The following is a 25,651-nucleotide window of genomic DNA, read 5'->3' on the forward strand; positions in this document are numbered from 1 at the left end:
AGCTTACGCGGACCACGGTCCCTTGGTGGAGGGACTGTACACGGACAAGTACAATGAGACATACACTGATTTTCTTGATTTCGTTAATGCTTTCCTCTGACTAATTTTTCTTTGATTTTTTTCCTTCTGAGTCCACCAGTAGAATTGAAAGCCATCTAGTCGATCGACACCCGTGACACACTTGTCAGATGTTATCTTCGATACCTCTAATGTCCGATGCAACATTCTCTTCGACAAGCTTGCTTGACTTATTCTACCTGCAACTTAAAACTTATAGTGATTTTGTAGCTCATTCCACTGTCATTCTTTACTATTTTGCGTAGTATTTGATAGCCGTTACGTTCTCTCGATACCTCGACACACTTGTCCGACAACCTCTCAAATGGGTTATTTCTCGGGGAATATATTGGCTATGAAATGCGGACCTGTGAACTTTTATCTCATTTTTGTACTAAATTGAACTGACTTGGCTACAATGTTTGTCGGCTGAAATATTTTTTTCATGATTGTTTAGAGAGTTTACTGGCGCAATGGTAATTGACACGTTTTGTACAAAGAAAACACCGTTTGAAGGACTTCCTCTGCGGGAAAAGCGTACCCGTTTCACACGATCTACATTTGTTCACCGTCCCTCCACCCACGGAGGGACGGTGATTTGTTGCATAATTGTTCATGTCAGTGGCTTTTCTGCATTTTGGAAAAAAGTTATGTTTCTATCATTTGTCTTTCACTCGTAGTTCTGACGTCGCGAAGGTCGGACGAATTCTGATCGCATGGTTTAGATGTCAAAGGAAAGTTTCACAAACGGCGATTTTCAGAAATTCTCTCGGATATTTGAGGAAGCCATTAGGCCAATTACCTCACAGCCATGATATAGCTGAATGATCTGGGCCTGACCTACACTTTGACAACTGTAATTACCACGATAAAATTTGCGTTAAAAAGACTGATAGCTTGCGGAATAAAAGGGTTTGCGTAGCGCTGGCTACCGGTGGCCTCCAGCCAGTCGTTTCAACCCATGTCATTACGATCTCAATTTCCGGCCGCAAGTCACATCGGCATCGTGACCTAAGTCGTTTCAGCATCCCTGTTTCGATTTGTTTTGTTTTGTTTTTGTTTTTCTTATTGTTGTTTTTTTTGGGGGGGGGGCAAACTTATCAGTCATTGACTGACTAGTTGTATTCGTAAGCTTGATTGACCTTTGCCTTCTTACCTTTACTTTTACGTGCATTTTGTTTTTTCTCCAACGGATCCGCCTTCAAGCTTTTGTTTTATCAGCGGCTAGTGCTATCGATAAACTTGTGTCACAGAATTGAAAATGATGTGAAGATATTACTGTGTTTTACCATGTTCCCTGTAAGATAGAACATGCTAGAGGCCGACACGAAACGGCTTGCGGTCGGAATTTACGACTTTATGCCGAAACATCTAGAAATTTAACCCGGAAATAAATGTTAAAATACGTGCCAGGAGGGACCGTGGCCAGTATCATGGCGTTTCCAGTCAGTGGACTTTTTCAGGAATTTCCCAGTTTTCACTGAAGCGCCATTATAAATTGACGAAAGTCCATCATGTGTTTTATGATAATTGCTTATTGCATCTGTCTTTGAGGTTGCGGTATTTTGTAAGTATATCATAGTTCCCAGCGATATAAACATTATAGTGCTGGTTTGCTCACAGTGGCAAGAAAATTCATATCATGCAATCGCAGATTCCATCGCGAAACATGAGGTGTCAAGAGGTTAGAACTACATTTACACATAAGTACCAGATACACCTCCATGCTCTATTGTATTTCACATTCAGAACAGGCGCGATCGGCGTTTGCGAAGAAACGCTTTGCGTTGTTCATGTAGTTATGTGTTTAGGGACTGTCGTTGTACATATGATTGTCAAATTGATAAATTGATGTATAAATTAGCGACATTTCCTATAGTATATGTATTCTTGGCAGCTATTCTATTCATTCGAGGAGATTTTCAGGGGGATAATTCACTTCACTCATGGAAACACGGTCCCTTGATCGTTCGAAACGTCAGTCGTACCGGCTTACTGTCACTCACAACTTTTTATCCTGTTCGTCCTGTAAAACATCGGAACATCGTTCCGTCGCAACTTACTGAAACCACGGTATTTAGTGGTTCACTGACCTTCAAAACAGGAACAATTGTTTTCGAAAGTTTGCGTAATATGCCTTTTTTTTCTATAACACGACCCTAACTTACACTAAACTTTTTTTCGCATTTCAAAAATTACTAGTGAACTTTCTTAATTTTATAGTTTTTTTGTGCGTCCCTATTGACCAGCCAGCGTTTTTGAATGTAAGTTTCGGGAAACTTATTTTAGGCTCAAATCAAAAGTAGCTCGCGCGCACCTAAGGACCACAGTAGGTAACGACATCGTCCAATTACTGATCAACGTCCAGCCAGAATTATTGCCACTTCGATCCTGATCATTCTGACCGCCAAGCTGTTTTGTGTGAGCAGTCAATCCATGGCTAATTACAAATCAAATCAGAGTGGGTTGAAATGATTCAAAGTTAAGTACATATATAGTTATGAGGTAAAGAAGGCGCTAGGCGATAATGCGTGCTGGTAGACACTAATGAATGCCATGCTACCGTGCCTCGGAGTGAGAGTTAACACGTTCTTGAACGTACTACATGTAGTACCTAGAATTAGCTTCGCCTTAAAACGTGCGTTAACATGAAGAAAAGGAGTGAAATGAGAATTTCCCTTGTTGGAAGTGACTAAAAAGGGGAATCAATGTGGCCGCGGCAAAACTAGACGTCGAATAACTCCTGTCGAAATGGTCCGGGTGTCCAAGTGAAGCTGGCTACCGTCAGCCTTTAGTTACTGGGAAGACTACATATTTACTGGGAGACATTCTGTGCTAAAATTGACCGAGGCTGCTCCACTATTAATGTTCTTTATATACCAGAACTAAAAGAGTGTGGTCATAGTATTAGTAAGGCACGTAACCGAAGCGATTCATACTTCCCGTGTGTTACCCGAGCGCGTTGCTTATGTAATCACAACGGACAGTGGTGACAATTGCCCCGCCTGTCCACTGACGCCACTCGCTAGCAACTTCGACATAGTTGAGTAACCCTGCTCAAAACCATATTTTCTATCCAGTTTTAGCTCCGTAAACCACAAAAGTGCATGTTAAAGACAACGTAGATCACTATGTTAGCACTATAGTTGAAAATTGCAACGAATCACCCTGCTGAAACGTACATTTGGGCGTATTTGTAGATTCGACGTACACGGCCTGTAACAGCTTAAGTGTGAGATTTAGGATGTGTAAGTTTCTGCCGGTCACAACCCTAGGAAATATAAGCTGGCTTAATCGACGGGACAGGAAGTGGATAAGGCGCGTTTACGTTAGCTTATAAAATCGTAAACGCCCGATTTCATACAGTGTAATTATCGGCATGAATGCGTTTTAGTATTTGTATCCATTGTTACCGATTAAATATGGCATTACACTGCAAATTGAAGTATGATTTATTCGTCATTCACTTTCAATTTCAAACGATAAAGATAACATATTTGATAGATTGCCATTAAGATATCATAAGTCGTTTTGAAAAAAAAATGATGAACGATCATTTTCGTTTGTGAGAAATTGCAGAGGTTACTCTGCAGGTGACACCGACACTTACCATGTGATCGATAAGTTATTATAGTGATCCATAATATCACATAACTATTTACGCGACTGGTCGTTTTAAAAGTCTATGTAGTAAGGTCGCAAGGTTTGATTTGTTTTGCGGTCTCATAATAATGTCTGTGAAAATACAGTATCTTGTTGTACTGCAACATTCACGCCCTATGCCCAGTTTTCAACTTGTCGGAACAGCCCATCACTGTACGTGTAATACCGATGTTATTGTTTGCACCAGAATTAAACTCGTGACCTGAATTCGCTGGTTTTCATCAAGAACATTTCACACATTAAAAATAACGTATTCCGTTATTAAAGCATATATTTCAACATACTTCCGGGAGAAAAAAATATGCTTGTCTATGTCTCAAAGTTTTCCTTGCCGCCATGGTCCCTTAAGGTAGTATGCACCTCGAAAGTGAAAGACTAAAAGTTTTGTTCAAACTTTTCCTCAATGAAGCCTTCGGCCATTCTGTTACCAAATAAAAAATAAAAACCCTGGGTCACCGTACAAAATCTGGTACTAAAGAGACAAATTACCTGAGATTTCCCGATATTTGACATTCAAAATGGCCGCCTTCCCTGTGTTAACAGTAAGGTGAAAAATAAAATTTTCGATTTTCGAAAAACTGAGACGGTGAAAAGTTTTCTTACACCTGGCGCTTTAAAATGAGTCCCCACAAGTGGTATATCAGAAAAGAATTGGAAAAGTTGAGTCCGAATATCTGCTTGTCATAGAGGCGCGTTCTACCTGAAACGAATTTCGCATAGCATACACGAAGGTGTTATAATCCCTCAGGCTGGAGCGATTATCTCTCAAGGCAAGCTCTCTAATTTATTAACTGTCTCCCGCTTTCTCCTTCAAGTTCGATTCAAAATATTGAGTATCGCACGTCGAACACATCGATGAAAGCAATACATTAGAATTCACTTGAAGGCGAAAAATGACCGTGAAATCATCCGGCGATAAAATTAGTCATGGTGTTGGTTCGTGACTGAAGATAAATACACGTATTGGGTGGCACCTCTTGCTTTTATTATTAACAGTTACAATCGACGTGCATGACATTCAAACAAGGAATACATTGATAACTCTAGATCGAAATCTTGTCAGAATAAAAATTCAGGAACCTTATTTATCTTGTCATGAATGACGTCATTACGTCAATATTCCTGGAGTAGTAATCCGTCTGCGGTATGTCTAATTGAATACCGCCTTGAAGATAAATGGATGGCATATTATAGGGCAAATATATACTTACAATTCGGCAGATCAACCTTTCGATATTTCCCTTGAGGAGTACAGGTTGAAGTAGAGATTGCGCGGGAAGCGACCTGAACTTTAAAAGTGTCATTTTCGAACTTCCACTATACTTGTAATGCTCGCTCTATATTTGACGATTTCATTAGTTCTAACGTCGATTTTTCCAGCTATCTGAACGCCCCTGTCCCCGCATTATATTAGGCTTCTACGCTAGTTTACGGTCACGTTTTCAAGTAGCACCGGTCTGTAGCGCACTGTAGCCAAATTTCAATTAAAATCTTTAGAATGCACTTCATTCATCTGAAACACTGTCAATAAATGTAATTTTTTAACAGCGACTGCTTCTGACAAGAAGTCCCACTGTTTTAACTGCAGTAGCTTAAACCACGGTCCGGACCGTACTGTAAACTGTTTCCGGAGTGTCAACATCAAACGAAGTGCTAAAAGCTTCCACTTGTGAACATAACTCTCGATTGTAGAAATTGAATGCGATTGTTTGTTTGTTTGTTTGTTAATCATTCCTCACTTCATTTATTCAATGGCATTAGATAATACTGTACATGTAGTTCATTTTCAAGTACACGTCACTTCCTGCAATTATTGGAATTTGTCGTAGGATAGCTACTGTCGCATTAGTCTTGCGAGCTTGCTGAGATTCCCTGCGTATCCGTACCCACACGGATAATCTCAATTCCTTATATACTTGATTCTAGAAGTAAAATAACTGATTATTAAATAATCCGACTTCTTTCTTCTGCTATATTTACTGCGGATTCGAACGGTATACGAGTACCGAATTCACTGGCAGTGAATAACTTTAAAAAAAAAGAAAACCCATTTCATTATTAAAGGGAGGGTGTCGTCGGAACTGCGCGTGTGCGACTTTCACAAACAATGTATTTCATGCACGATATCTATGCATCGCGTCAACATAACTGCAACATTTACATTTTACCATATCCATTGTTAAAGAACATATTTTAACTTTCATCAATTTCCAAAGTACCCTATAGATGCAGTGTTTACATCGGTCGTAGGGGTCCCTGACAACCTTTGGGCACTGCAGAGTTCCGACAACACCCTCCCTCTAAATCTACATGCGTATCGGTGAAAACAAACAAAACCATTGTGAACATTTTTTATATTTATTATCTCTCCCTCCCTTCCTCCCCCTCTCCTTCCTCTCTCTCTCTCTCTCTCTCTCTCTCTCTCCTCTCTCTCTCTCTCTCTCTCTCTCTCTCTCTCTCTCTCTCTCTCTCTCTCTCTCTCTCTCTCTCTCTCCAGATTGCACAGAGGACATGGTACAAGCAACCGTGGGGGTTAAGGATCAAATAACTGAAACTTTAACCATTGACAAAAACGATATAAAACTGCAAAATAGGTCTTGCATATAGCCCCATACCTCATATGTCGATATTCGCGTTTCCACAGTGGCCTCTTGTTGTCTGTCACATAGCTGAAAAATTGGACATGCGCAGGGAATTCCGCATTCCCACCGGTGATACCGACAGACAGATTAATGGCAGATACTTAAATCGTGAATGGACGACACTGCCGAACGAAGATGCAAACGAAGAAGGCACCGACAACGTTGCACCGTCTATCTTGCCGTGCACATCTTCGCGGACATCGTCGTCTTGTTGGGAGGGGGTCTCCTGTTCTTCCAACAATCCATAGCCACCATCCTGTTCGGTGCTGGGTTTCTCATCATCGGGGTCTTCCTGTCCCTCGTCACCGTCCGAAAACTCTCCCTTCTTAGCAACGGCGGCGGGAGCAATACACCGAGAATGACAAAGACTCTCAACATCAAGGTCGTGTACAGAAAAGAAGGTGACAGAGTCGAAGTGACCTTCTGTTCGGAGACAGTCACTTCAAATTCTGAGGAAAAGGAATTTGAGCTGGGATTGGGCTTACGAAGGAATGCTAGTCTCAGTTACGGGAGTTTATCGACAGACAGGTACGTACGTGTGCGTGTAAATACCCTATCGTTCGGTTATTTATCCTCACAACAGCGAAGTAAAGGAATTCGTGCAAGTTCACTAAAGTTGATTCTGTATCGACATACGTTGAGATGTTTGTGGTACAGTGGTTTAAGTTACAATTTTTGTTTATTTTTAAATCTCAGATCTAAGTGTCCCTTTGAACTGGGTCGACATGTGAAATATTGCAAATCAAAAATGTCACAACATTTTTCAAAATTATTTGAGTTAATGGCTCGAAGTTCCTACTTAAATGCAAGTGTTGGGCGCATGAGAAGAGAATTTGCACCGAGAGAACATGAAAATAAAAACCGGGTAATCCTTTGCTAGCTAGCACTAGTAGCAGTGATGAAGTGTTGAAAATGGAAAACGAAGTACGATTATTTTGGGACCAGGTCATTTAGCGTCACGCCATGTAGCAACGTCTTTCTCTGAATGGCTTTCTAAAGACATCTATTACTAATGCAAATTAAGCTTGACATTGATAGTGATTCAAATACAATTGAATATTGTCGTATTTTGACTCACTTTCCCATGAGAATTTTCTCATTGGTATGCTATTAGGATTGTGCACTGCGTGACATACGATTAAAACAGTATAATGCCTAACTCACTGAATTCAATTTTTAAATCCTACATGCAGCGGACTGGAAGGGAACACATTAAATGCCACTAAGAATTTGATTAGAGTCTTTTACTGTGTGTCTCCCTATTCCATTAACTGTCACATTCCTCGATGTCATATCAGTGAGTTATAATTAATTCTATATTAGCGGCAGTACATGATATCGATTTACTGTAATGAACGTACGCCTTCAGAATGACTAAATTATTTATTTTGTATTGCGTTTCAGTTCCTATAGCAGCTCCAGCAGCTATTAATGGAGGTACGGTGACCGACCAGCCATGCAGGACGGGTATAATGGTTACTCGTTGACCCCACAGCACGATGGAAGGAAAGACTCCAAGATAAAGTGATCAAGCTTTACGTGCATACAAAATCAGTTAAACTGGCCTGTATGTGAATCGTTGAAACTGCTTTAACGTCAGTGAAACAATGCCCATATTTGAGCCTGTGCATAGACCCTCGACTTATTCTCAAGGGTCTATGGCTGTGCCATTCCATGCTGGAATATACGGTTTCTGAAAAAATCAAATCATAACATTGCAACCTCTAACTTTATCGTATATGAAACGAAAATCTGCGGAAGCTACGTACTTTAAGCAGCTTTACCTTTATTTGTATGCGTAGATTATGCTTTAAAGTATGCCGGCCCTGGTTCACAACTGACAATTCGGTGCGTGCCACCCTGTAGAGGAAACGGCAAGTTTTACAAATCAACGTCATTTTACCGCGAACCGTGAATGTTGTTTTCAATCTCACTCAAAACTAGCTTTTCCCGGACAAGTGAACTAAACAATACATCAGAGACAATGCATTCAACGAGCTTCGGGTATTAGTTGATCCATGATCGCCGCTAGCCTTCGAGTAACGGAGAAATACTTCGCTAATATGGGATGCAATTGATCGTCGGGAAGAAATTCTTGTTACCCCCCCAACTCAACCAACTAAAAAACACAGAAGGATAGTAAAAGGAGGTCAGAAGAGAAAGTCACCGAATTATTCTTCTTCTCCAGTTTGATAAACGTTGACAACAATTGCAACGTGCAGACAAATGAGCTGTGTTGACACAGTCCGGTTTCACGAGGGTCTGCGGCGGCGATGCTCACAGTGTTGAAGATCAGACAACGTGTTGCTGCTGTTCTTTTTATGAGAAGTGAAATATGTATAGTGGTATTTTTGTCAAGATTCGTTTCCAGGCGTGAAACCCGAACTCAAACTGTGAAGATTTCAAGTCTGTAAAAAGTCTTAAAGTGGAGAATTTGCGGACATCTGTCAGAGAAAATTCACGAAATGGTGATCAACAAACATCATGTTTATGTCACGTTTCATTTTGCTATTTCTAAATAAATAAATGGTAGATGGACTACGATGACATTTGTCTGATTCTTTTATGAATTATGCTAATCCCATTTCAATATGCACTATTACTGAAAGTGAACGTACATCACACTCTCTTGTTGGAATCGACTCGTTGCCATGGCAACAGCTATGGACGTCACGCGATTTGTGTTTTGCTTTCCAGTCATCGGACAAAGCCCGATGAGATTCCTGTGCATTCGAAGTTAATTGAACCGTGCAATATAAAAAGGCTGCCAGGCTCACTGACTAATTTTAGCCAACCTCGACCCTTGAAGAAGAGTTTGATAAAAGCTATTTGAGCGACTTCAGCGGGAAGCCCATTTGATGACAGACTGGTTCTGACAGATTCAAAATATTTCTTGGAAGAACAAATTTAACGTTTAAATGTCTTCGATTTTTATCTTTTTCTGAAAATGTGTTCTATTAAGCTAATCAGCAGTAAGTTTATATGTTGGACATATTCGATTGACGGTCCACATAGAAACATGTAGAAGTATTGTTACAATTGATGATGGAATCATTATTTGTCAGAGTTAACGAAATAGTTGGAGGGAATTATTGTCAGTTGATCACAAGTGATTGATTCCGAATATGTGCTAAACATAATGCACGTTTATCGAGACTAACGTTGGAGGCGCCCTGACTCGTGATTTTATGGCATGGCGATCACATCAGTGTCCCCGTAACCTATATTCGTCAGGCGCTGTCTACACCGGCGAAATCTCGGCTGGCTGTTTGAAATCGTGTGCCAATATGAAGCTATTCTCGGGTAATTTTGTTCAAAATTCTTCTTGACCGAGACAATGGATTAGCGACGTCGTCAAATCGCGCCACACTAGGAGCTTTCAGGTATGTCAAAGTCGTAATAATTACGACGTTATGAACGCGAATGTCGGTTGAGCAACTGCAGGAGTGCGAAGCTGATTCGATTTGTATCAGCAACGCAACCTCTAGTAATAATAACAAAAGCAGACATTTGCTCATGCTTAACGTTTGAAAAGAGTTTTCTTTCCAACATGATAATACCCGGGGGGGGGGGAATACCACAGGTGCTTGCAGCGTTGATTTACAGTCAGTCGAAGACCGAAGGCCGAAGTGTGAGGCTGAATCCCGAACCTCGGTAGTCGCCGTGCGCGTGCTTCGGCCTTACATACACTCAAGCCTGCAGCCTGCGGCCTTCGACCAGCTATCCAAGCAACGCGGGCACCTGTGGCTAATAAAGATCAATCTTTTCAGCGGAAGATGTAGTCGTCAGTATATGCAGTCCTGCTATAGTATTACTGCAACTTGTGTAGTGTAGCAATCATATCGCGGAATGCTTCAATCGCACGCCGCGCCATACACATGATATAGGCCTAAGTTGCTAAATAACACGCCATCAGCATCACATATCGTATCCATATATCCTTTTTCCTCGGCCCCGGAATTTATTTGATAATGACAGGAAGCAGTGGCTCACAGTTCAAGGGTCCTCTGTGGAAACTCACCTCAACACGTATCGGGTCACGTATCCACATAAAATGGCTGCCCATATGCAAATATGCTCCCGGTCGTCGCGTCAGGTCATCATATTCTAAAAATATCTGCTTGTCTTTGTCACGTGACGAAAGGCCCTATTGTAAGGTCACATAATAACCGCTTCGACCTTCACGTAAACCAAAGCATAACAAACAATAAAAAAACAGCTATTTTGAAACCCGCATAAAACAATAACTTGATATTTTAATATTGGACTGAAGTTGAAATCGCGTTGTCTCATACATGTAGCATAGGCTGCACAAACTAGTCACCGAGTGATGGAGTGGGTGCGCCTATATAATAAAAAATAAATCCATCGTTCGGATTGGAAGAGTTTGATTTTCACGGTTTACCGTAACATGAAAAATCAAATGAGAATCAGAAATAAAGTAGCTATTTGACCGCCTTAGCCTAGCTCGTATTTTTCTTTGACCCACAGGGCTGTCCAAATACCACCCAAAAGTTTACAGTTCAATATGTCTCTTATATTTTACTGCAAATTCATCAGAAAAAATGCCCGAAAATTGTTCGACTTGTATGCCATTACGTGACCATCGTCTAAAAGTTATTCGTCAAAATATTTCCTTTTCATCATGAGAGACCCAAGTGATGGCGCCATAATATCTGGCATACATCTCTTCAGGGTATGTGATGCAATGAATTATATTGTGACAAAAAATCTGGAGAGTAAAGTGCTTAGTCCAGAATCGAGGAATGTATGTTTCACTTGACCTAAAGGGACACGTAGAAGTGGAATGTTGTCGATAGCTCCAGCCAATAAACATTTTCCTTGATTCGAAGGTGTTACAAAAACAATAACGACAAAACAACAGCAATTCGCACTACCATCCACTGCATGCATTGCAACATTCGATATACGACCTACACAGTGCTTGACATTTAAGGTTCAATTGAATGGCAGCGTACAATCAATCTGTATGTCGCATTGTACTGTGGGGAATTGTGGGAAGGCATTAATGACGATGAACAGTAAATTACAAAAAAACACATCTGGTTGTTGTTGTTTTTATTGTAGTTGAAGTAGTTGTTGTTGTTGTTGCTGTTGACAAATAAAATTCAACGAACATAACTACGTATATGTCATAAGAAACACTACAAGGACACTATCATCATTTGACCTAATAAACGTACACTGTACGTTACTGAGTTTCATTGGGTCTGATAATGATATAGCGTCCTCATACTGTTTCTTATGACATTTACATTAGGCCTGAAAAGAAAACACAATAGTGATGTTCGTTGAATTTTGTTGGTCAACAAAAACAACACGACCAACCTAAACATAAACAACGATACAAACAACAACAAAACCAGTTTACTGGGTCCCCTGTGAAAAAAAAACAGGAAAGTTTTCGTGTTTTATGGTTTGAATCTAAGATTTACGCCATAGTCTTGCCATAGTCTTGCGAATGACGTTCATAAGTTGACAATACAAACTAAGCAGCGTGCATCACATTTGTGTGTAAGTTCATTCCTTATCTTTAAACTACATAAAAGGCTAAGGATTCAATTCGAGGAATAAAATAGGGTAGGTCAGATATAGAATACATATTTTGACCTAATTAAAAAAAACCCACAACTTTAACTTTTAACACGATTGGAACTAATTTGGGATAATTGGATGGTGAATTATTATAATGCCGATATAATCGACAAGTGTAATCTCATTTGCTTTTCTTTTTGCATTACACACTTGTTTTTATGAGGAATTCGTAAAATTTGAACATTCAGCTATAGGGCACCTAAAACTTTTGAGAAATTTGAAAAATATGAAAATCCAAATATCCCAAATTAGTTCCAATCGTGTTTTTTCTTCTTGACTTTGAGTGCACTTCTCATGACCCGGTGTGTTCGACATTTTGTCTGATGCCAAATATAAAATAATATATGTTTGTAAACTTTTCTCAGATATCGATATCTTTGGGATTTCACCGTCACTTTTTTCCGTTGGAATCTCAACATCATGGCAAGCAAGACATCTTCACCCCGCAACGAAACTTCTGTTCGCGACGAGCAAGAAATACGCAATCGCAGTCTCGGTCGATTGTATCAGATGAACGACAAAGTGTTCGGCCTCATATTCATGGCGATTTTCGTCTCCCCGTTACTGTGCGTGGCATTCATCGGCATGGGAACTAATCACAATGCGGCGGCGGTTCCGATTCTGATCGTCTGCATGATTGTGTTGATCGGTATATCTGTAGTGGTGGCTAAGTACTGCCTACGACCGCGGGCGCTGGACGACTTCAGCAGAATCGGTGGTAAAGAGAAGAAGGCAACGGCCGACGGACTGGAAGAAGTCGGAGGAACTTCAAGAGGAGCACAGGATCTGACAGAGGAAATGACACCTCTTCGGTAACTGCAACAACTCCCGCCTTCATAATTAGATCAAATCTTAAATTCATATTTTCATATCAAATTGAAAACTTTAAACTTTCAGTAAGAGTGGAGCCACAAACCACATTCCTGCAACCGTACGTAGTCGAGAGACTGTACACAATGCTATACAATGCAAGATCATGAACAAGATGGGAGGTACATAAATATTCCACATAATAAAGAATCATAAGCATAAAATTTTGATACTGAAACAATACTCATTAATGTAATTTGCATAAAAGAATACTAATCCACTTCAAATCTTTCACTAATGCTATTAGTAATAGCACAATGCACTTTATTGACGTAATAACATCACTGTGTATACGGACCCTAGTAATTTTGACTCGAAGAGGCCAATACAGTGCAAGTAACGCGCCTTTTATGCGTGTACTTGTGTAGAACCACTTACCTCGCTTCAGTGTGACCGTACCGAGCGCTCAGTTAAAACACATATACTAACTATTTATTTCCTGTGCAAATATTTACAAAAAATTCGTCAATTATACATCATTTCAAATTAATGAAATGATCCTTGATCATGATGTTGCAGCCGTGCCAGGCCGTCAGTCAAGCTTAAAGCTTATTTTGTAATACTCGCGCCATGCAAATAGTATGGAATACTCACTGGAGACAAAGCGATGTGAAATGCTATGTTTGAAAAATAAATGTAATTTAACAATATTGCAACGCTACAGTTATTTTGATGTTTGATATCTTCGTGTGTGACATTTCAAAGTCATTTTCCATGGAAATTTCAAGAGATTGCGTGGTATAAGGTGTGAAAGAAGGATATCTAAAGAGAAATTCACCATTAGATTTTCTCTGTCACATTGTGTTTGTCGAATTACAGGGACCAAGTCGAGAAAGGGAACGGAACGCCCAATTGTGAAGATGAGAGCGGACCTGGTGTTACCAATGACAACAATGACGTCAAGATTCACAGACCTGACGTCAGTTTAAGATCTGTTGTCGCCATCCCGTCTAATGCCTACGAAGTCGAAAAGAGGAAAGGAGCTCGTGAGGTGTTGTCCCGCGTTGCAACCGGTTCATCGGCAGAACATGGTAAACCCGCCTTCGACCAAGAAAAAGTGTCGTGCGAGTTTGGTTCATCGGAAACTGATCACTTGATTTGTAGCGTGGGAAATGAGTCTAGCGTTCACTTAACCAACATCACTTGGACCGACACGAACGAGTGATCAGATATGCATGAATAATGAACCTGTATACAGAATGACCTTTATTTAATGTGTAAATTATTTGTGATATATTTTCGATGGACACTCCCTCAATAGATACACACATGCATCCATACATACATTCTGGCGTACGTACATCATGCTTTGTCTGCAGTGTCTGTCTGTCTGTATGTCTGTCTCCGGGGTTTGTCTGCTGTCTTTCTGTCTGCCTGCTGTCTGTCTGTCTATCTGTCTGTCTGTCGATCTATCTATTTATCTATCTATCAGCCTATGTATGTTGGTCCTATATCTATCACATCTGTCTGTATGATGTATGTTATTATGCGTGTATGTATGTATGTATGTATGTATGTATGTATGTATGTATGTATGTATGTATGTATGTATGTATGTATGTATGTATGTATGTATGCTATATGTGTGTATGTATATATGTGTGTATGTATGTATAATGTATGTATGTATGTATACAATTATAAGCAAATATTACAGATTGAATAATGCACACGTACAAACTATATAGGTAGGATTGCTGCATCATAATTTCTCGTTTTGAACATGTTAGATGAGTGGGGGACAAGATCAAAATAGACATTTGTGTAAAAACAGATCGACGAACAAGTATATTCGACCATTCGACAGTGATTTGAGAAAGAGCGACAAGGATTCTGAGGCAGCATCTCGAATCGGTGTATGAATATATATATATATATATATATATATATATATATATATAATATATATATATATATATATATATATATGAATGTAGAGCGTTATAAATAATAACACAAAATTACTTCAAGTACAAAGTAGTAATATCTGTTACTTAAGTTTCATGCATCTCGCAATCTTCAGACTAACTTTTCCTTAGCTTGTTACTCTCATTGATCTGGTTGGGACGTAACATTATACTATAGTCTTAGGTAGTGTTGTGATTTGATAAATAATATCTGTTTTTGTGGCGACATTTTGGAACCAGCTCAGAGTGTTTGTAGCAGCGTAGATTTATCAGCATCGATTATGTGAAGGTTTTGTGATAGACAAAGATGACATCATCGCTTGTCTATGTTAATGTAACTCGATGCTCTGGCAATGACCATGATACATCAAAGTCCTTGTCTTTGCCCTTGAGAGATCAAATAACCTTTTACAGTTCCGTTGTGTTCTCATCATAACTTTTTGTTACGGAACAATTACATGTGATAAGCGAAGCGTGTCTTAAAGATGTTATCAGTGAGGCCGATGTAAACTCCTAGTTGACCCCTGTTGAGATTTTGACCTACTTTGTAAATGACACTCCTGAGAGTCACCTTTCAAGGGACATGAATACTTATCCCGGCAATTGCAGCTGGATCATCTTTATGCTGTTTTCCAGCGATCATCAGATGTGATTTGATTATACTGGCCATGTATTCTCTTTGTAACTGCAGCTGACTTACTAAATCGCTTTTCTATTGAAGATCTTGTGTACTTAAGACCACTTTTGAAAGTGTTCAAGTCGAAGGAATTTCTTGCCTATGATAGTTTCCACATTGAAAAGGGTGTGCGAACAACGTGATGTTACAGGGTGTGAATTATATAATATAATATATATATATATATATATATATAATATATATATATATATAATATATATATATATATATATATATATATATATATATATATATATATATATAACGTAATAGAATTTACTGATGCTTCTAACGCGACCACGTCTCCGACTCGGAGGTGTAATTTTATGTATCCTTGAAAGTAATTTTGGCTAATTGCGTAGTGATTTTTAATTCCTGTCATTCCATTGTGCAGTCATATGAAAATGTGCACAAGAAATTTATAGAATTATATTATTATTTGGTGTGTTTGTTCGCAGTAAAGTCAAAATGACTATAATTATATTTCCACTGATCTCGTACAATTATGAAAATAGTTCCAGGTATAGTTCTGTCGAGTTGTATCAACAAAACGAAGTACCAACAAAGGAAGGTAAGCATTTATTCAAACTCGTAATGAACTTATCTGTATTGCTCATGCAACTCTTCGAATAGTAGACTTTATTCCTGTAAGTTACAGGTCCTTAAATGAATTTATTAGACCTCTACAAAGCCACGGCAAGACATTCCCCCATGCACTGTTTGATTAATTAACTCCAAAAACACACCTATCACACACAACATCAACGTGCAAATAACTTTGGGTTCAGTAATACCAGACGAGTGTACACACACGGACACTATGGTTTTAAATCCCTTGAGCGCCCTTATTTACATTCTTTTCATTAATTTACTGAATTTATAACTAATTGTTGTTCACAAACATACAGTAACCGTTTTGTTAATCATCAAGAACCCACACTGATCTGTCACTGTCAGGGTGTTTGCATTTCAATGTTAAATGTTTCTCCCTGGCCCATGACTACGCATATTTACACATGTGTGTGTTTGAGTGTGTGACACGTGTGTCTGTCTGTCTATGCCTGTCTCAGTCTAGGTGTCTGTCTCAGTTTGTGTGTCACACTTTTGATAGACATAGTGTTGACATGTCCAGTCAACGAACCGGACGACTGGAAAATGATACAGGTAAGGTGGATATATAGGTTGGTAATGTATATTCCGTGTGACTGTGTGCATTCTGGTAATTGGATAATGGCGAGATAGAGGTTGGCCTCTATCATTTCTCTGTTTTATTGACATATCGGCATTTGTCTCCCGAAAATGTATTGCTCCATTAGGGCATTGACATACATTAGGAGTTGTAGAGTGATACTTTGAACATATCATTAATCCTTCGAATGAGTAATTGCCTAATTACGCTTTACAATTCTCAAGAGACTCCGAAAGAAAAAGTACTTCATTTGCATGTTTCAACATGGAAAGAAAATGCTTGATGACTTTGCATTCTTCCGTCCGCCGGTGAACAACCGAATAAATACATCGGTGCATTCTGGGATGCTAGTTTCCTCGTCGGAAGCACGACGTTTAAATAATTGAATGGAATTCGGCCCACCTATAGGAAGCCATCTAAAAGTAGTCACGGATGCCAGAGCCAAGTTAAACCTCCATCAGCTGTAACTTTTGGCTCATTTTTGCAGCCATGTTCTGTCAAATAAATAGAGCTGTGTCTGGTTCTCTTCCAAATGCTATGTCGAAATGCTAGCTGTTCATCTTTTCGTCGCAGCCTGAATGTGTGTTCTGTCCCTTGTTATGTTTTAGTCCGGGCTAGAGTTCATTTCGACAGAAATGACTGCATACTGTATATAATGTGCCGCGTTTGCATGGACCTATGCATTTCAACATACTTTAGAATAAGCAAGATTGTACGTGGAACAAACATTTAAAAACTATGTTATGAAAAGTTAGAGCTACTATCTCTTTAGAATGCGTCCTCGTACTTACATCTTTTCAATAAAAGGCATTTAACTGATGCATCCGTCCCTCGTTCGAATACCTCACCTTATTTCTCAATACGGCAAGCGTGTTTTTTCTCCCCATATCACAGTGCTACTATGTGCGATTAATGTTGTGATGTAAATTTTGCAAGTCATGACCACGAAGCGTGCAAATAATTTTCATAAGTGCTCGAAGATTGCAATTGGTATAAACGTACTCATCGCTCATAAGTTTGTTTGTCAGTTAATATCCCATCTTTTATCCAAAATGTGTGGTATCCGTTCTCCCCGATAAATTAATCGCGTAGTTGCCAATGGTTACCTGGGATGACCGACCGATTTAGTCGGATCATGGTCGTCAGTCGCATAGCAACCTCTTCTGAGCATTTGTGAGCTCAATTAATTTCACTTACCGTATGTTGACTCGATATGGCGTGGAATTCGTCAATCGCAGTTCACTACAGTCTAATAGAATACCAAAGTGTTTTTTTTCCTTTGTGTCAATTGTTTAAAGGGATACAGTCGTCGGAACTGCGCTAAAAGGCCGTATGGGACCCCTACGACCAATGTAAACACTGTAACCAAGGTACGATGGTGATTGATGAAAGTTAAAACATGTCTGTCATAAAATTGTTGCAGCTATGATGATGAGGTGCATCTAGAAATCGTGCACGAAACACATTGTTTGTAAACAAGAAACTCGCACAGACGCAGTTCCGACGACGGTTTCCCTTTAATACACGAACATGGTGTAAACTTTTTTATTCTCCTTTTTTTCTCTGAAAAAGTTTAAAAGCAAAGTTATATCCAAAATCGATTGCTAGGCACTGATCACACTGTATACCCACTGCACTATTCTGAACATCAATCTATTTGTTATGCTTACTGCATGTCTTGATTACCACTACATAGTTTGGTGACGGAAGTTTTAAAAGCTGGTTAGTACATACAAGGGTAGTTTGTGTCCTTGGCGGTATTTATATGAACATTAGCATTAGCAATGGCCTGGTGTTTTGCCAAGGCCAAAACATTCCTTTACCGCCCGAGTCGTTTTATGTTGGTATATAACGACAGGATCTCGAGATCATACACTCACAATGACATGAAAACCGTTCTAATCTTAGTTAGAATCTGCCTTAGCAGTCTTCCGCTTTTATCTATTCTCAGTAGTTGGTTATTTAGTCTTAACCAGCTATAACCAGTGGTGAGTTCTGACAAGGTCTTGCTATGAAAGCTGTTGGCCGTTAATTGGCCGATAGTAGGAATGTATTAGATGAATTGTAATCGACTGCAGCTGGTGATAGCTATACAACACGCTGCGGATTTTACCATAGGCGATTTCTGACACAAGGAGCACACAGCCGTATTCCAACTTTTCGCAGTCTCAGGTTAGGCAAGTAAAGGCCGCGCCGATACGGCACGCGCCAGTGGCTGTTGAAAGGCTATCAGGCAATAATATAATGTTGGGATAGCATAATTATCTTTTATTCCCTTTTGTTGTTGGTATAGGAGGCACTAAGGGTGCAACGTTAGGCGCAAACGCTGGTTTTTTCCCGGGATAATTTTGCAAAAACAGTGCATACAATATCTGTACACGTCATTCAATAAAAAAAAAACACCCAGAGCATAATAACAGACGCTTTTCACCGTAAGCAGAGCCATTGACGAATGGTCAAATGCATGTATCACATTTTCATTGCAGTGAACAAAAACATTCTTCATCATAATAAACAGATATGATTGGCATTCCATTTATCCCTGCTGGACAATAGATGCATTCAAATTGAGGCGCGCTCCACCCCGCGTGATGAGCGCCACCAACGCCAGAGACCTATTCTGCGTTGGCACTTTTTGTTCTTTCCGTGCGGCATATATTACATTTCTGTAAGTGGTGACGTCACGACGGGAGGCTTAAATGGTTTGATCTGCGCGAAAATGACATTCTGAGTGCCAACGTTTCGAGGTGATACGGACGCCGGGAACTGTTTCATTCAAAAGCTGTCTGATTGTGTATGGCACCGGGGTCGACGTGGTAAGTTATTGTTTCGTACGAATGCTAGCGAAGCTGCAGCAGTGTTCATTTTCCCCCTCTGTTAGCACGAAAAGTACGACAGTACGTATCTTGTTATACGTACAGTAAGTACCAAATGGTGTTATTCTAGATATCCAATGTAAGCCCCATGTTTGCATGCGTAACGCGATCAAGGTCAACCGGCAAATACGTACATAGCAGATTGTATCACTGTTCCGGTTCCGTGTTCAATGGATTTTCATCTTCTAGTCCAATTCCAATTCAAATGACGATTTCTGTGTCCGCCGGCGAGGACGTGTGCCAACGTCCGATTAATACCTGTCCATACCTTCACGACGAGCGACCCATATCGACGACTACAGCGCTAGTTCCCCCAATGATGCCCTCAAAACGCGTCGATTGATAAGACAACAGTGAGTGGCACACTGCTGTCAGCCCATTTATCAATAATTTTGAATAAATCGGTAAATTTATGAAAAAAATTGTCTTTATTGGCACGTGTTACATGATTGTGTGAGACCTTAGACTACCTTCATGCGCTATGCGCTATTATAGTAACGGACTGAACTGGCGTATCTGTATCACAAAACGTACGTGCACAAGTGAAAACACCCCTATAATCGCCCCTCTTGTCGTCTGCTGTTTAGACCGCCTCGTTTCGGTACTGAACGCCCTTGTGTAATTTTCATTTCTTTGTCCGTCAAATCCTCACTGTCGCGTCGGTGAGAGTGACACTCAGCCGTTGATAGTTCATGTCATATAAATATATACATCGACGAAACGGCTCGAAATGAATCGGTACGCTGATTCTAACATTACGCACACTCATCAATGGAATTAATGAACGGGGTAATGACCAACGCTAGTCCATTATTGGATCAGCGAATGGAATATTTATCATATTCTATATAACGCGTCGCCGGGCATTGTTTTTCAGTCTCATAAACGTTGCATTTCACAGATACGTGGTGCAGGTTGTAGAATATTGACGTGTCGCATGTTCAGCCAGGTGAGCGATAAGGTATCCAATTATGCAATTGAACCTGAGACAATGAACACATCTATAAATCATTCATTTGTGTACACGAAATTCTGTCATGGTCTTTACTACCTAGATACAACCTTGCCCATAGCCTGATAGTATCTATTCAAGGCAAGCAATCCAGGCGCAGAGTATACCGTGCAATTCCATTGTTGTTATGATATCTTCAAAGCCTAATAGTTTGTCGCTGCTGGGAGAATGCATGGGTTCACACACTGACATGGTAGAAATTCATATCGACATGTTCAATACTAATTAGTAACTTATTTCTCGACCATCATAACCATACGAAAATGTATTAAAAATATTGGCATGCATTGCAATCCACGTACAGATATATATATATATATATATATATATATATATATATATACAGACACACAGACAACACACACATGTATGTATATATATATATAATATCCTATATATATATATAATCATATATATCTAAGATATATATATATATATATATATATATATAATATATATAAGTAGATGTCCTCGTGGAAATTACATTGCTCGATGCTAAGCAGAGCGTTTATCATGAAACTTAAGTTATAGATTTCATTATTTTATTGTGTGTATGTGTTATTTATGTGAAACACAGACATATTTACAGTATATACAGATATGCATATAATATCATATATGTGTGTGTATGTACAGACATATATACGTAAATATAAATATGAGTCAGGTAGATAGTATATAGATAGGGAGATAGACAGATAGATAGAATTATCAGTGTATAAAGTAGCACGTTGACAACGATTGAGGTCACCCTAGGTCAATATGATGTGATGCGTAAGAGGAGGGAGCGTACATCAGGACGCTGTGTTTTATCAAACAGTTGACAAGTCTTAGGTCACGAAATTCAATGGTCTTTCTCTCTCATTTCCCCCACTTGAACCAAGGTGTGAAGACTTACAAATATGCTTGATTGAGTTTTGTTAATTCGGGATGACTTGCGTTGGCTAAATATACACCGTCGTGTGAAACATGTTTACTATTTTTAGAGCGCAATTCTCTTGCTAGTCACAATTGCATTGTTACTCGGTATTTGCATGTTCGAGTAATTGCACTTCGGAATGAAATAAAATAAAGAATAAATTTGTTTAATACCAAAAGTATTTTTTCAGCTTTTGGCTCCGGATTATTTTGTCAGGTACTTCGAGCTCTAAGGTTTGGCTCATTTGACACAGTAGGGGTGCTTTGAAAATAATATCATTCCATCATTTGTTGTGAAAAAGATGTGTATAAAAGGCCGTCTGTTCATCCATCGTGGATATGTTTCCTCACCTCCAAAGCGAAGTAACCACAGTAAGTAATGCAGGCACAGCCATTGTCCGAGAGTGACCTTAAGGTTGTCCCTGCAGACACACGATCCCCCGAATGTATACACCGGTAGTGGTAATACTTCAAATTGGCCAGTCGTAAATGACACTCAGACATTCATGTATTGCATAGAAACGTATCAAATGATGTAACTCACTGCAATATATTCTAAAGGGAAGTTTGTTTTTTGTTTACCGAGGTAATATTAGTCAGACTAAAACAAGAACAGCGGATTTGCGATCACACATTTTGGTGTAACTGATGTAACACATAGGTTGACTATTGGCCTGGGAGACGGCATTTGGATATACAAACATTTACAATTCTTTTCTGGTCTTCTGCCTTTTCAAAATATAACTGAAATCTCTGGAGCATAAAAAATTTTCTATCTTATTGTATTCATGAAAAGCGAAAATTTAATTCTTCGCTCATAGAACAGAAACGGACCTGACGCTTTGAGTTGCAAATATCGGCAAGGTTTAAGTAAGGTATTTGTTTAATCCCAAATTTGTGTGGCCCTTGCTTATGAAATAAAAAGATGTAATGTTTCTACAAGCAAACTATGAGCAAAAGTGTAAAACTTTTAGCTCATGCGCCTAGCCCACGTGACAACCTTACAGAGAAGTGGTGTGTTCTGTGGGATGCAGTCACCACACGTGGAAGAATCTGGTTGACGCGTTCGCGATGCACTTTTATTATTCAAACTCTTTTATGCTCCCCTCCAAAATATCAAATGGTCCACTCCTAATTAAAAAGTGGGAAAACAGCCATAAACAGTACCCGCGTCATTCCACTGACAAAAATGAAAGTCACTAATTTTAGTTTCGATTCGATCGTGATGCGTCCGCATCGATTCCATAAAACCGTTTTGCAAGTACCGTCAGAGTAGCTGTGACATTGACGCACAATGAAGTAGCTGTAATATTAATTGAGTGGCGACATTTTCGAATATCGCATATAATTTGTGCGGATTTTGCTTTCAGGACGTTACTCTGAGTTTTACAAAGCCTACGGTTTGAACACAGTCAATTATCCTCGCTGCTAGAATCCTGGAATCCCATTTCCTTGTAAGCCTTCGACCGAGCAATGTTGGATTGCGATTCAGCGTGCTTTACAGATCGCCATGCCTCGAGTTAAACACTGTATCACCATACTTTATTCACTTATTCGTCTTGCTTACTCTACAAATTAATTAAACGGCATGAATAATTGATTATGTGTGCACCCTATGTCCGCCGTACGATATTTGCATACATGTATATTGTGGCGATAGGGAGGACTCTGCCCGTCACCATGGTATTCTCAACTCGATAACTTGACATCTATTATGATTTTGAGGTCTGTTTTGTAGACAGCTCAATGTAATATAACCTTTGTTCCGTCGCCCCTCTTTTCGAAGCAGCCAAAGCAGGTGAGATACCTTTCAACAGTCCAGAATTCACTCCATTCTTTTGCGCATAAACCGTTCGAAATAGTTCTGGTTCCGCCTTCGGGAACTAAAATGTGCAACAACCTCGGTGAATTATAGCAAATGTATTTTCCCGTCGTGACGTGACAATATGAAAAAAAAAAGGCGGTATGATCTCTTCCAGGACCAGTGAGACAAAGTCTAACGCTAGGAAGCAACTGGAATAAATAAATGAAAAAATAATTATAAATAAAGAAATGAAGAAATAACCTGGTATATTATACGCACCCTACAAACTGACACACACGACTTACAGTGTGTGCACATTTAAAAGTTAAGAGCACATATTGACTTTTGGTGTATTCTTCCAGGTGCAGTTTGGCAGTCAATACCAGAAATTATGCAACATGTAAATTTAAACTCCCATTTATACTTTTATCCATAAGGGACATACGGTTTAACAACAAGCTATTTGACCAATTGTGAAATGAACAAAGCAATTCCTGTTGAATGATAGGCCAGCGTTGGTTTTAAGCCACATCGAGAAAAAACTGCTGAACTAGATCGTAGCCGTCAAACTTTTCAATCATTGAGTTGGTCAGTGCGCTACCTCCATGTTCCAATGAACCGAAGTTGGAAGAGCGTTCGCGTCCGTGTCTATAAACATGTCTATTAATATATCGGTATTCTTGTTAATAATTTCGTCACAGATGGTCGAAGCCACTCGAAATGTCTTTGTCCCTGTTGTAGGTTGTAATTTAAATTCTCTTTTCGCCGAAGGATGATTCATTTTCAAATTGTCGTAAATGGGCAAGTTTACAAGAGGGACATTTAAGGCATATATATATATATATATATATATATATATATATATATATATATATATATATATATATATATATATATATATATATATATATATATATATATATATTAACAACAATATAGCTTTGTGCCGATTATCAGTGCCAGTGATAATATCGTTAAGAAAATCGAGGTTGCACTCTGTCTTCTCCGATCGCCTTTGAAGCTGTCATAATTTTCGGTTGCTTTGGTAACGGTCCCGTAATGCATCCATACAGAAAGCATCATCAACAATCAATTAGCTCAATGAGTAAGTAGTGCCCAAACCAAGTTATCATGGACACACACCGTATTGGTGTATAGCTGTCGATCGTAAGTGGCATCTGTTGAAAGAACACAATCTGTGTGACAGCGATAGCACAGCTGTGTGTGTCAATCGCTCATGTGAACACATTTGATTTTCAAAGGAACTTGTGCTTCATACACAATGAACTTGATATTCTCACTGGGTGCAGAAGTAGTGATAATTTTTAACTTTTCCCCCTGCATTTATGTATGTACATGTATATGTATGTAGGCATGGATGTGAAGATGTAATATTATGTAATACACACATAGAGACACACAGAGACAGACCAGACAGACAGACAGACAGACAGACAGACAGACAGACAGACACACATATTTATATATATATATATATATATATATATATAATATATATATATATTAGACCAGTAAACGTTTTATAAAACTTTAAATCAAAATTATATATATACTTATATATATATATATATATATATATATATATATATATATATATATTATATATATATATATATAAACAAATTACTTCAAGTACAAAGTAATGAAATCTATTACTTAAGTTTCATGCATCTTGCAATCCTTAGATCTGAGGATTGCAAGATGCATGAAACTTAAGTAATAGATTTCATTACTTTGTACTTGAAGTAATTTGTTTATTTATAACGCTCTGCTTTAGCATAGAGCACTGTAATTTCCCACGAGGACATCTGTATACTTCGAGAGAGAGAGAGAGAGAGAGAGAGAGAGAGAGAGAGAGAGAGAGAGAGAGAGAGAGAGAGAGAGAGAGAGAGAGAGATATATATAAGTTTCTGTTGTTATGAAAGGGATATTAGAAAGGACCGACGAGAGAAGAAAACTGGATTGCAGGAGGGTAACTTTCTAATCAGAGGACAATTTTCACTTTCCCCTCTTCAAACTTCGACTGTTCTTTTAAAATACTGGAATAGTATATTTGCCCTTAAAGGCATCTCTGGTATCAATTTCTCAAAATCGCTGACTGGCGATGTCATACCTTACCGGGCACATTGTACAGATGGCAGCCGGGATCGGCCTCGGAAAGTATCATATGCATGTATTTTTATTTGTAGCCACCCGCAACAATGCATGTCGTTTTAGATGATGTGAACTTTGATCTTTTCGGTAGACTATGAATGCGCGACAGCTATCGTTCCGGTCACGGCTACTGGAAAAACCTGGCGCGGAAAAAAACTCGAGGAAACAGACCTCCCATGAAAAGCAGGTCTTGCCGGCGATGATGGTTCATGATTAAAGGTTCCAATAGACAGGGCACACACGCAA

The 25,651-nt window shown here is 39.1% G+C and overlaps 3 protein-coding genes across 3 annotated transcripts in view; all 3 read left to right on the forward strand.

Moving 5' to 3' along the window:
- Window positions 1–6,423: 6,423 nt before the first annotated feature.
- LOC139152335 (uncharacterized) lies at window positions 6,424–8,871 on the forward strand. Its single transcript, XM_070725477.1, has 2 exons — window positions 6,424–6,890; window positions 7,767–8,871. Exons 1-2 carry the CDS (start codon window positions 6,475–6,477, stop codon window positions 7,792–7,794), a joined length of 444 nt encoding a protein of 147 aa, XP_070581578.1. The 5' UTR covers window positions 6,424–6,474; the 3' UTR covers window positions 7,795–8,871.
- A 701-nt stretch (window positions 8,872–9,572) lies between these two features.
- On the forward strand, window positions 9,573–14,743 carry LOC139151064 (uncharacterized). The gene is made up of 3 exons (XM_070723590.1): window positions 9,573–9,745; window positions 12,344–12,790; window positions 13,668–14,743. The coding sequence occupies exons 2-3, from the start codon at window positions 12,399–12,401 to the stop codon at window positions 14,011–14,013; spliced, it is 738 nt and encodes a 245-aa protein (XP_070579691.1). The 5' UTR covers window positions 9,573–9,745; window positions 12,344–12,398; the 3' UTR covers window positions 14,014–14,743.
- Window positions 14,744–19,246: 4,503 nt separating this feature from the next.
- LOC139151065 (uncharacterized) overlaps window positions 19,247–25,651 on the forward strand; it is a 14,121-nt gene continuing 7,716 nt past the window's right edge. Inside the window, exon 1 of the mRNA XM_070723591.1 lies at window positions 19,247–19,436. The gene's annotated coding sequence lies outside the window, so the exon portion shown is untranslated. The remainder of the gene's footprint in view (window positions 19,437–25,651) is intronic.

Source organism: Ptychodera flava, chromosome 15 (genome assembly GCF_041260155.1).
Source record: "Ptychodera flava strain L36383 chromosome 15, AS_Pfla_20210202, whole genome shotgun sequence".
Classification (NCBI taxonomy): Eukaryota; Metazoa; Hemichordata; class Enteropneusta; family Ptychoderidae; genus Ptychodera; species Ptychodera flava.